Source organism: Polypterus senegalus, chromosome 14 (assembly GCF_016835505.1).
Source record: "Polypterus senegalus isolate Bchr_013 chromosome 14, ASM1683550v1, whole genome shotgun sequence".
Lineage (NCBI taxonomy): Eukaryota > Metazoa > Chordata > Cladistia > Polypteriformes > Polypteridae > Polypterus > Polypterus senegalus.
In genome coordinates this window covers 125,912,843-125,926,354 of record NC_053167.1, presented here as the reverse complement: position 1 = coordinate 125,926,354, position 13,512 = coordinate 125,912,843, and the positions used below count along the sequence as shown (strand labels likewise).

Below are 13,512 nucleotides of genomic sequence, written 5' to 3'. Positions count from 1 at the left end.
ACCGCTACACTTCTCTGCCGTCCCAACCTGGCTGGCTATAATACTTGCCTTTGCTATATTAGGCCACGCACATAAGATACTGCTGTCTTTTTATGCTACTTATGCAATTTACGCTGCTGCTTTTATTTCAGCTGCAGGTCGGTTTCATTTTTTCTTGTAGATTTCAAGAAGAAAATGGAAACTATTTCAGCTGGACTTTAACAGGGGCGCAGCTCAGAACAATAAACATGTAGTTTGTGCACAGAGAAGTACAAGCAGGCGAAGAGAGCTTCTGTCCTTCTGCTCCATGGCAGGTTTCTGTGACAGGTTTGTGCTCTGATTACATTTGGGATATAACCGGTGTCACGCATGTGTGAGTAGGACGACGTTGTATGGACCAAGTGAAGGCAATTCCATGCCAGGCTTCTCCTGTTATCTCAGCAGACCAGCCACGGGAAAATCTGTTTGACCCATCATTGATGACGTCACGTCCGGTTCTGGCACCTATGATGACATCAGAATAAAGTCACCGGTCTTCCCACTTAAAACTGCCATCTTTCCAAAACTCAGACAGTTCATGTCTGGACTCCAACAGAGACACTTCTGTCTACAAAAACAACCTCATTTCAGCCACGGATAATATATGGGTGGCTGTCCCAAACCTTTTTAAGTGTGTCGATTCACACTGGGGACACACACTCAGGATGAGAGGGTCTCAGTGCTGCACAAGAGAAGCAGAATCATAGCTAAGCAGACAAATGTGTCACTTAGTTGATGGAGATGTGCTTCAGTAGAGAAATGGGGGCTCTAAGGGTATGGGGACAAGCGGACACCTTGAGCCTTGACAGTACGAATCATTGGAAACATTCCATGGCAGACATTGAACACCCCGATATTTGCTGTCCAACACACTGCAACCTACAGATCTTTGACTTCTTTTTGTTGTTGTTGGTTGCACCACACCAGCTGAAATCTACTTTGAAGCCCCTCTTTCCCATCAGGATAAATGATATTTCTTACTTGAGTTGTGTCCCGAGAGTTTGAGCTCAAGCTCCTGGATCTGCTTGACCAGCAGAGAGATGTGCTGCAGCATGTCTTTGTTCTGAAGCAGGAGCTGGTGAACCCGGGCCTGAGCTTCAATTCGAGCCGCTGCTTCGGCAGAAAGCTGGTCTTTCAGTAGATGAACCTTTAGAGAGAGGAAGACATGTAGGTTAGCAATGCAGAGCTCTCCACGACTCCCCGGTGGCTTCAGCTTAGCCTTCAATCTCCCAGCTTGCAAGCTCAAGAATTATTAGAGCCTACTGATTACTTAAAATGTCAAACTATCATTTATAATGCAGGTCAACTTTCACATTCCAGCCTGCCTACTACACGAGTACAATTTACCCGTTTTTCTTGTGTCTCCATCTTGGGATAGAATTTTAGAATAAAACAAGATGCTATATGAAGTAGAGGTTGTTTGTCTGACTTCATACCTTCACCTCAACCACTCAGAGGATTCTGGAGAGCTAAAAGCAGTTATAGGTGGCACGCTCAGATGTGACCCACCACCAACGGAACCAGGGGTCATTCTTGACAGGACACTCTGAAGAGGCGTTGCCTGTTGATCAGACATGCAAAGAAGAATTTTACTGTACTCTGTGCACACGACCATACTGCTACTGGCATTATCATTTAGTAACCAACGTCACCGAGTTCAGGGTCATGGCAGGCAGGGGCGCCGTACCTGGGTAACCTGCAGAGCACCTTCAGCACACCTGTTGGTAGTCTTGGCTGTTTATCTTCTGCCATCAAACTATACAATTTATCCAAAGCTAGACATTAATTTTCTGCAGTTTTAATACTGTAATATTTTACGTTAAATAAGTTTTAGGTACATTTATTTATTTTACCATTTAGATACCATTATCTATCTTTCTACCATATAGTGCCTTTCATATCTATCTATCTAATACTGCCTTTTGTATCTATCTATCATTTCTATAGTGCCTTTAATTATCTACCTACCATATAGTGCCTTTCATATCTATCTATCTAATAATGCCTTTTGTATCTATCTATCTATCTATCATTTCTATAGTGCCTTTAATTAACTATCTACCATATAGTGCCCTTCATATCTATCTGTCTATCTATTATATAGTGCCTTTCATATCTATCTATCTACCATATAGTGCCTTTCATATCTATCTATCTATCTATCTATCTATTATATAGTGCCTTTAATTAACTATCTATCTCACATACATATATACATGGCAATGTTTCAGGTTTATGTGTTGAATATTGTGCCTTTCCTATCATATCTATTTATCTGTCAATCATACATTGTGTCTTTGTTTTCTTTCTACATAGTAACGGGCGCATGATGGAAACCAGCTGTAGACAGATTACTAGTATACTCTCTCACACACACACACACACTCTCTCACTGAAATGGTGCAAACTGACAGTCATAAGTTCAAATCCTGGCCTGGTCACTGTTGATGTAAAGTTAGTACTCCCCCCCCCCCAGTGTCCAAGTATGTTCTTGTCCTCTCACATCCCAAAGACGTACATGTTAGGTTAACTGACATCTCTATGTTAGCTCTGCATAAGTAAGTGGGCCCAAGAGTGAACCAGTCCTCCATCCAATGTCATTTCCCACTATGTGCTCCATGCTCATACTAATAACGTGGAGGTTTGATGTTCCTTATAACAGGTGGGTAGTGATAGTGGGCAGAAGTGCAGGTTTTATGACACTAGAGGTGCTTCCTCACAGGCAGGTGTCAATGCATGGACTGAGTTTGTGAGTGGCCTTGTTGAGTGTATTGCCTGAGGGACCTGCAGAACTTGACGACATCTTCAGCACTTTGGGTGAGGCTCATTCGTTCATTTTCATCTACAACCTCTCTTCTTACTCTCACGAATGCCCTTACTGTTTCCATGGGAATTTGGATCTGACTACCATCTACATGTGAAGATCTCAGTCTGAGCTCATTAGCTGCTCGGGCTCAAGTCTTGTGCAGAGGAGTGGGCAGTAGGAGCCTGAGCTGACAGTGGAGTCAGACCCACACCGCACATCCAAGCCAACTACAGATCATGGTACATCAGGTACGCAGGTGGGCACATTGTTCAAGACGTGGATAGAAAATTAAAGCACCCAAACGAGAAAAATCCAAATGACAAATGGAGGCTGCGCTCCGTATCCGACCCACTGCATGGGAAAACAAAAGGCTAGCAGCCTGAGTCGTGACGCTGCCATCTCTTCACAGGCGCTTATCTGCTTCTTAAGCGAATCACATGGCCGTTTTATTTGCTCCTAAGTCCCTGCGCAACATTTATCAAAGTCAGCCTAAATGAATTTGCTTATCCTGAAGCAGGCTGACCTGCGGCAGTAAAAAAAAAAAATAATAATAATTTGGTGTGGTTCGCTTGTACAAATTCTGTGGGAACTACAGAAGAGCTGATAAGAGACGCTGAGAGGATGTGGACATGGAGACTGAGGCCCTGGACGTGTGGTCACCACTGCCTGTGTGCCCACCTCATGAACTAGATTAAAGTCTGAATGCTCTTTATGAAACTCGACCAGCCTATTCATCAAGTACCAGAGGAGTGGAATTCTGCAATACGAATATGCCAGCGAGTGATGTCAAGGAGTTCAGCTGGAATTGGGAAAGCATTGTGGCCTGTCGAATGCTTGCCTATGGGCAGGGCCATCTTAACAGCACTATAGGCCCCTGGGCAAAACAGTCGGACCCCAAGGGGGTATGTGAAAACTAACAAATTCCTAATACAAGAAAGTGTGAAATAAAGAGCAAACAAAAAAACAGAAAAGAAATGAAGGGATAGGGAAAGTGTGAAAGAAGGTCAGGTGAACGAGTTAGCGTGGAGGACAGGAGGCACGACGATTGGGAGTTGGCACCACTGGGAGAGAAAGGATGACACTTCGGTGGAAGGTCGCCTTCAGTCTGGCTTCTGAGGAGCAGAAGACCGAAAGGGTTTTGGGACATCGACCTGCAGACGCCAGTGCCAGGATGGTGATTGGGTGATGGAGCTGAGCCTAAGCTCCCCGGCCGTGTAAAACAAAGGTGGCTGGGGTGCGAGCTACTTAAAAAGTTGACAGCGTATGCCGGTGTCTCAGCTTCCAATGGAGTGCACCGAAAGGGGTGGGCTGGAGCTGAGAGGCACTGGGGCTCAAAATCTGCTGGATCGGTTATGGATTGGTTTTTATCCTAACTGGTTTTTAAGGCCTTATTTATTGTTAATGATGCAACTGCATGGCACTTCATGAACAGGTTGTTTTAAATAAAAGCACTGCACACCTGGCACCTTACCTTACTGTGTGTGGAGGTCCTCATTGCTCAGCCCATCCCAGTCATACTATTGACAGTTTTAACCTTTGTGAATGATAGGGGGCGCTCTCGCTCCCTTGAACCCCTGTCCACGACTCCAGACACCAGTTAAAAGTCCCCAAGTTGACTTTATTTTGTCGCCACAGTGCACAAAGTACACTCTCCATCACAATACTCATTAAATCACCAATTCTCAAATAAACCAATCCTCCAGCTCCCAGACGTGTTGCCACCCTTCCACCCAGCTCAGCTCATTGTCTGGGAGTTCCCACAGTCCTTTTATATCTCCTGACCCGGAGGTGTTTCTGCCCAACAGTCCACAAGTCCTTATTCCTTCCGGGTCAGGGTAAATAGTCCTTTTCTTCAACCCGGAAGTCCGTCGCTCTTCCTATGATGAACCTCCGGGTCACAGGGCACGAAGAAGCCCTCGGTCCTCCCTGCAGCTCCCTCCTGTGGCCCCCACGGCATCCAGCAGGGCTTTGCATAAAAACTCCATTGTCCATGATGCCCTGCTGGTCTTCTGGGGACCTCCATGCTGCAAGGAGGGCTCCACCTGGCGGCTTGGGGTATTGGCCGGGATAAATGGCCGGCCATCCTTCACACCTTCCAGGAACTGTGGAGCCAACCTGAACCGTCACAAATTTAGGGATTACAGGGGGGGCATTTCACTTTTTTACAATGTTTAGGGCATGTAGGGATGGATGGATAAGGTGGACTATAATGGCGTAACGGTGGTGGTTTTTTGGGCGGGAGGACGGGTGGGGTGAACGCATGTCTAGTAATCAGGTCAGAATTGAAAAGATAGAAACAGGAAATCAAATTTGTGCTCATCACCGAAAGTAGATCTGTGCTTCAACTTTTCAAGAAAGCAAATTCTAGGGTGGCGATTGTCATGATGATCTGAATTTTGTTTTGTTTATTTGTATTCATTTATGTTTTTATTGGCCTCTAAAAATAATGAAATTAGAGGTAAAGGAATATTATGGTCTGGTCTGTTTTTGAAGACGTTAATTATGAAATTGGTCTCTCCATGGCATCATCTCGTTTTTAGTATTGGTGCCACCATCGCTTGCGGCTTGTACTACAGAGATGCCAGGTCATTGGCAGGCAAGATGGGTGCAACACCTGACGTAAATACTGTGACGGTTTAAAGGTCAGCGCCATCCACTCCTTTACTGTCCAAATTTGTGACTAATTCAAAAAACTCTAGCGTCATTACTGTTACAGATCTCTCGGGCTTGCTATTCCTTTCTGTTACATCTTACGTTTTGGCTTAAGCTACGCAAATCATTCTGATTTTGGACTTTCTTTGCTATGTCTCTCGATTTACGATTTTTCCTCACTTCCTGGTTATTGTTCATCTGATTCTCACCCTTCTCCGTTTTTCAACCTTTGCTATTGTCACTGACCATGTCCATCCCTTTATGTCCGCAGTGTTTCACTATTTCACTATTAAATCTCCTGATTCAGGTCAGGTCAGGTTGGGGAGCGTGCACTGGTACAGCTCGTTGTCACACCCACCACATGACGAAACAACTCGGGATCCCAGTTTGCAACCCCCCTGGCAGACATGCGGTCCAGTCCCATTCCCCTGGAAATGACCCTCTATCTGCCGCAGCCAGGTGTTACGTGGGCGACCCCTTGGCCTGGTCCAGCCACTCTGGTCCCCAACAATTAGAGTCCTGTGAGCCGGATCACCCTCGGGGAAATGAGCCACATGGCCGTATTGTCGTAACTGACGCTCCCTCACAATGCAGGTAATGTGCCTCATCTGGGACTCCATGAGCGACTGCTCACTCAACACCAAGGTTATCATAGTTTTGCCTTTTTATATTAGTTTTTACTCCTATATTTTTTGACCTTACTTGGAACATTCAGTTTAGTTTTAATTTTCCATCATCGCATATTTTTAGTTTTAATTTAGTTTTTATTTCACAAAGACATTTCTATTTTATTGTTATATCTGTTAGTTTCAGTTTTAGTTTTAGTAATTATAATATGGTTAAAGAGCTACTATGCAGTTCAGTTTTGTGTCATAATCAGATAGAACTGTAGACTTAATGGATTTGGATATGTTAGTGGAATCTTACTACACTTCATGGTTTACTGTCTGGTTTTGTTTCTGTCTGATAAAAACAAGCATAATCAAAACCACATACTGAATATGAGCAATTTTACACAATTTTCAAAATATTTTCTATGTCATTTGGGCTGAACAAATCTGCGCGGACTGCTGGCACTTTTAATCTTTTCCTTTAATTGCACAGAATGGGCCAATTTGTAATGAAATTTACGGTTTGAGGATTTTTTATTCAAAATATCTACAGCACAGTACATATCGCTTTCTATTTCACACGCTTTACGTGCCCGTATTCAGCTCACTCTGCCACCGCAACTGCCTTGTGTTGGCTGGGATTGGCTCCAGCAGGCCTCCGTGACCCTGTAGTTAGCATATAGCGGGTTGGATAATGGATGGATGGATTTTATTTCAGTTAGTCTTTCCAGTTACTTTAATAGTTTTGTTTAGTTTTATTTTTTCAACTAGGAAAATACCCGCGCTTCGCAGCGGAGAAGTAGTGTGTTAAAGAAGCAATGAAAAAGAAAAGGAAACATTTTGAAAATAACGTAACATGATTGTCAATGTAATTGTTTTGTCACTGTTGTGAGTGATGAGTGTTGTTGTCATATATATATATATATATATATATATATATATATATATATTTACACACACACACATAAACATATATATATACATATCTATACATATACATATATATATATATATATCTACATATATACACATACATATACACACACACACATAAATACATACACACACAAATACATATATATATATACATACATACACACACACATATATAAACATATATATACATATACATACATATCTACATATATACACACACAGCTATTTCAGATCAGTGCAATACGCTGCTTGTTAAAACGGATAACTCCGCTCTTACGTGCAAGTCTGCGTGGATATTATGAACTATATTATTTGTTCAAGTTCTATTTAAATTTTAAATAGAAGGAATTTTTATTTAGTCGACAGAAATATCTTTGGTAGGAATGGTAAAACAGACAGGAATATTATTCCTGAATAAATCAACTCAAACCTTAAACAACTTATAATATTTTGCTCTCCATAAAAATATATCCTGTCTAAATTATACAAGTTAGAAATAAAGTAAACGTTAAAAGAACAAACATTCAAATTTCTTTACTCTTATGTAATTTTATATAAAAATAAACTTAGATTTTAAATATCCCAAAAGATTTTGCTCTCCATAAAAATATATCCTGTCAAAATTATACAAATTCAAATATGAACATGCTGCATAACAAAACCTAGAAATATAAATAAAATGTGTTCCTTTCAGCAATAACAAATCAAATCATTCAGTTGTCTTTGCTCATATGTCATTTTAGAGCTGGACGCCTGGCATCTTTTTTTGGCCACAGGTTCGTTTCTGTTTGGTGTGAGGTTCTGTGTTGTGGAGATTCTCAGGATGGATTGCAGGTGCTCATCAGTGAGGCGACTCCTGTGTGCTGTTTTGTTAGTCTTTATCACTGAGAAGAGCTTCTCACACAGATATGTGCTACCAAACATGCACAAGGTTCGAGCCGCATGTAGACGGACTTTTTTTGTTCTTCAAAGTCACCAAAGCGCCGTGCAAACTCAGTGCGCTCAGTTTATCAGCAAAGTGCGATTTGGGAACACCGTAGTGACGACTTGGTTTAACATTACTTGGCAACAGGGAAAGTGGGGCAAGGTGAACTGGTGCATTTGTGTCTCCCATAAAAGCAGCTTCACTTGAAATCACTTTGTGATTGTGCACGGTAAAACGTCCGCTGAAGTGTCAGATTCTTATTTAATTATTCTGCTTTCTGTATCTTCTGCATTGCATTCAGGTTACCCTGATGTTTTGTCTCATAGTGCCGTCTTAGATTAAATTCTGTAATTACAGCCGCATTAGCTCCACAAATGAGACACACGGGTTCAGTAAACATATACTCAGCCTCCCATCGGTTTTAAAGGCTCTATTTTCAGAATCAACTTTTCTCTTCAGCATCGTGTGAGCTAGCTTCGCAATAACTTGCAGCATCATAAGCTAGACTTGATTAGCGCGTAAGTGTTGGCAAGGCAGCTGAAGCGCTGCATTATGGGATCTGTAGTTTATTGTGTTACCAGCGCTTCATATACCCGGGCCATTAATAACAATAATACAGTATATAAAATGATCTCGCGGGCCGGATATAATTACATGCGGATGTGGCCCGCGACCCTTGAGTTTGACACATATGGACTAAATAGAACTTGAAAAGATATATTTTTTCAAATGTGATCGCGCAATTCAGATAGAGTTGACGCACTACAGCCTGCATCCTCCCTCGCTCTTACTTTTTACCGTTCATCTAATGAATACACTGAGTATGGCTTTACCAAAACAATCATTGATGGCGAATAAAGTATCCATTATTCGAGTATGTAGATCGGGATATATATATATATATATATATATATATATACATATATATATACCCGTGTATCGCAGCGGAGAAGTAGTGTGTTAAAAAGCTAGAAAAGAAAAGGGAACATTTTAAAAATAACGTAACATGACTGTCAATATACAGTATTTGTTTTGTGAGTGTTACTGAGTGTTGCTGTCATCAAGGATTTGATTATCATTATTTGTTTCAATCAGGTTCGTATTTGTAGGATGTGTTGTGTTCAAGTTACATTCCGTGTTTGTCAATCGTTGTAAAGATGACAGGTTTCATTCATCGATTCGTTTCTTACTGCATCAATAAACAGCTCGTCTTCTTCTTTATCTGAGACCTGACACACTGCATGCACGGGTTTTTTACACTGTCTTCCTTTAGCGGGACATTGACTTTTTCCACCGTGTGCTTTGTTTCCGCAGTAGTTGGATTTATGAATATGCTTATCAGGCGCTTCATATTTTTGCTGCCTTTTCAATTGTGTAATTGGTTTTGTTCAGCGCTCTTTGGAACTGTTGCTTTTATCTGTGCACTCGTCAGTTCACGTGAGCCTCGGTGTACATGCATCGAAGTTTCCCAGCTGTGCTGGTGCCATCTTGTGCTATGTCCATGGCTGTATTTAATGTTACCTTAGTCCTGGCACTTAAAACTTTCTCTCGCAGTTTCGCTGAGTTTGTGTCAAACACCACGCTGACCATCTCATCTTCCTCTCCATAAGCACAGTCCTTCACCCGTGAATATTTAGTGGGAGTTTGCTATTGGATTGCCGCTGACGGACGGCCTTATATGGGCAGGCACTAAATTACAAGCGCCAGCGCAGCCTGTCTATGAACTTAATTTAAAGTGTAGGTTTACATGTGCTTTGTTTCAGTAGCAGAACTCATGAATATGGTTGTATATGTCACTTTCGCTTCGCTTCTTATTGTTTAGCTGCCTTCTCAATTATATAATGCATGTTTTCTTAAGCGCTTTTGGAGGTCTTCCTGGTTTTCTATGTACTGCGTGATTACGTGGGAGGCGTGATGATGTCACACGAAACTCCGCCCCCACGGCGTTGAAGCTCATCTCCATTACAGTAAATGGAAAAACTGCTTCCAGTTATGACCATTACGCGTAGAATTTGATATAAAACCTGCCCAACTTTTGTAAGGAAGCTGTAAGGAATGAACCTGCCAAATTTCAGCCTTCCACCCACACGGGAAGTTGGAGAATTAGTGATGAGTCAGTGAGTGAGTCAGTGAGTGAGTCAGTGAGTGAGTGAGGGCTTTGCCTTTTATTAGTATAGATTCTTTTTTTATTCATTATTTTTTTTCAGTTTATGAAAATGTTTTTTTTAATAATAGTTTCAGTTTTGATTTTAGTTTTCGTTAACTATTGTTACGCTTGGGTCACAGAATTGCACAGAAACACAGGAACTTCATTCAAACACCAAACAAACATGTCTCTTTCAGGAGTAAACCGAGCTCAGTATGCAGTTAGTTCTCGATTAAAAGAATAGGCAAACATCATAGGGGAGCACAACGTGTGCGGGACCCCCAACAGGAGCAGAGGATGTCTGGGGGAGGAGAGAGAAACAAAGCAATCAGCCAAAAAGGACAGGTGCTGTTCAGGCTTTTAAGCATGCGTACTGCAGTGCGAGACACATATCACGTGACAGAGCAACCACAAGTAAGCCCAGCAAGTAAGGGAGCAATGTGAAGATAGTCTATCTGCGTTTTTTAAGAGGGGTTTTTTGAAGAGCGTCAGTGTCTTCTAGGGGGGCGTTCAGCCCCCCTGCTTACACTATAATAACGTTATTCGACACAACATCAAACCCAAGTACCCAAGGGTTCTCCGATGAGACACGGTACCAAAGGAGTCCAGTCTTCATCTCAGATCACTGGATGGCGTCCATGTCTTACAGCCATATAACAAGACAGGAAGCACCAGGACTCTAAAGACTTGGACCTTCACCCTTTTGCAGAGATATTACCACCCTGTTCTCTACCCATTTGTCTCCCTCATTCAAAACAGACACGTGCTAACTGGATGGTTCCAAATTGACCCCATGTAGTTGTAGGTGGGTTTGTATGGGTAGGTGCATCCTGTCCAGAATTGGTTCCACCGGGTGCATCCCCCATACCCAAAGAGTAAGAAGATTAAAGAATGCTTCGCTGTGTAATACTTTCTATTACAGGGTTGTGGGAAACCACATTAGCAAATGGTGCAAGGCAAGATCTATCCTCCATGGTTCTTGCCCCACACTCATGTAAACTATGCCCATTGAGGGTCCATCAATTGAGGAAGAAAAATGAAAAACTCTCACTGCATTTAGTGAAGATACATCTGTAGTCATCCACAACTTCCCTTGAGCTCCTTGGTGTAGATGTATAGGAACTATTAGGATGGCACCTTTGTGACGGGGGCAGCATCAATCAAAAGCAAAGGCCGGCTCAGGTGACACGAAGAGATGAGCAGATGCCATCTGCCGATGCATCCTCGTCAGGGGAGAACAAAACGCGGGTCAGCAGCACGTTTAATCAAAATGAGCCTGGAAGCATTTAATGAAATTTTAACCCTTACACTTGGGCTGACAAGATAGGGGAAATGAAGGGCAACGACACGCGTGGGACTGGAGAGAAATAAGCAAGTCAATGCTTTCCAAAATGATTACAGCAATAGATGAGGGCGGGTGAGAAAAAGAAAATGCGGCCCACACTCTGTCATGAAAGTTGCTTGTAAGTGTCCCAGAACTTGAAAAACAAAGTCCTCAAAGGCAAAGCCAGGGTGTCACCTGATGAGGTGGTTGGGAGAGCGTGTGACACTGGATGGAGGGCACTGCTCATGCCCACTACCTAAAGTCAAGTCAAGTCAGATTTAATTACAAAAGCACATTTAAAACAACAGATATCAAGCCAACGTGTTGCACAAAGGCACAATAAAATAAAGAATAGAGTAAGAACAGTTTAATAAAACAATCAATTGATACCATCTCCCACACCCTTACATACAGTGAAAGGCGGGAGAGAAGAAGTAGGTCTTGATGTGGAGAGGCAGATCTTTCCACCAGTGTTATGTAAGTTCACACCTCACAAGAACTACAGATCACACAAATTAAAAGTAATAAATTCACGTTCACAGTTCACCATTTCAATGTTGAATTAGTACATGTTCAGTTCATTTTGTATTTTCTAAGGCAGGGGTCACCAATTCCAGTTCTGGAGGACCACCATGGCTGCAGGTTTTCATTCTAACCCTTTTCTTAATGAGTGACCTGTTTTTGCTGCCAATTCACGTCTTTTGAACTAATTTTAATTGACTTGTTCTTGAAGACTCAGACCCCTCAATTGTTTCTTTTTCTTAATTAGCAGCCAACCAATAATGAGATACAAAATGAGCCAAAACAACTGGTGTCCATTATACAATATCTGAAAATAAAGAAAGATGAAAGTCTCAGGAATGTCGATCTGCTCAGGTCCCTAAAACATTTTAACGGTGCTCTTAGAAAAGAAAGGAAATCAACAATTTCAGAAATGTCTGCTAATGCACCACGAGAGAAGCCACGAAATTAAAGAACGGGTTCAATTAATGACAGGACTTGGCACCTCATTAAGCATCTGGTTGGAGTGAAATTGGTTGGAGTTTGAGGCCCTGACTTAGCTGGTCTTCTGTTGGCTCCCTCACTTCACATTTCGTTTCCGTTTGGGTGCCATTTAATGAAAGAAATGAAGCAATTCAGATGAACGATACAGAAATTCAGGGGAACAAATCTTAAAAAACAAGTCAATTAAAATGAATTCACAAGAAGTTAATTAGCAGCACAAACAGAGCAAGTCAAGTCAAGTCAAGTCAAGTCAGGAAGCATGCACTGGTACAGCGCGTTGCCGCACCCACTACATGACGAAACAAATCGGGAGCCCGGTTGGCAACTCCCTAGGCAGACACGCGGTCCAGTTCCACCCACCGGAAATGACCCGCTATCTGCCGCCGCCAGGTGTTACTTGGGCGAACCCTTGGCTTGGGGTCCAGCCACTCGGGTCCCCAACGAAGAAAAAGGTTAGAATAAAAACCTGCAGCCACGGTGGTCCTCCAGGACCAGACTTGGCAACCTCTGGTCTAAAGAATGAGAATAAATGACCCATGAGTTTAGTTTTTTCAATTTTGCATGCCTTATATTAGGCTATTACAGTGTTCTTGAATAAAATACAATAATTATGAAGACTTTTTTTTATTTAAATACATAACCAAATATGCTAATACTGTATCCTTCCAATCAAAAAAGAAATTAAATAGATGCAAGTATACATATAAATTACCACTCTATTTCCTACCGTGTGACACAAATAGTGACTGTGGAACCAGCGTGTAGGTGAACTATCCTATTACGCTGCCGGTCTTTATTCACTTTACATATTGCATGTCCAACGGGGAAAAATATAAATTGGCCTCGCAAAGTACAACGTTTTCCGAAAAGAGAAAGCGGACCTTCACCGGCATGCTTGTGTCAGCAGGGGTGCAGCTTAAGCACAAGCAGGCAGACACAGACAGTACCTATTTGATTCAACGTTATTTTTTTCCCCGAATACAAATAAACAGCTAAAAATTCGTACAAAATAAATATTCGGAAAATCCACTTATTTGCGCTTATCCGAATACCATTTTTGGATTCGGCTCAACCCCTACATTACAGGGC

General features: G+C 42.1%; 1 protein-coding gene across 1 annotated transcript in view; it reads right to left on the bottom strand.

Moving 5' to 3' along the window:
• The window catches only part of LOC120515242 (carboxyl-terminal PDZ ligand of neuronal nitric oxide synthase protein-like), a 260,263-nt gene that overhangs the window by 2,828 nt on the left and 243,923 nt on the right, over window positions 1-13,512 (bottom strand). Inside the window, exon 7 of the mRNA XM_039736062.1 lies at window positions 1,000-1,165. Within this exon, the coding sequence (XP_039591996.1) occupies window positions 1,000-1,165 (166 nt within the window). The remainder of the gene's footprint in view (window positions 1-999; window positions 1,166-13,512) is intronic.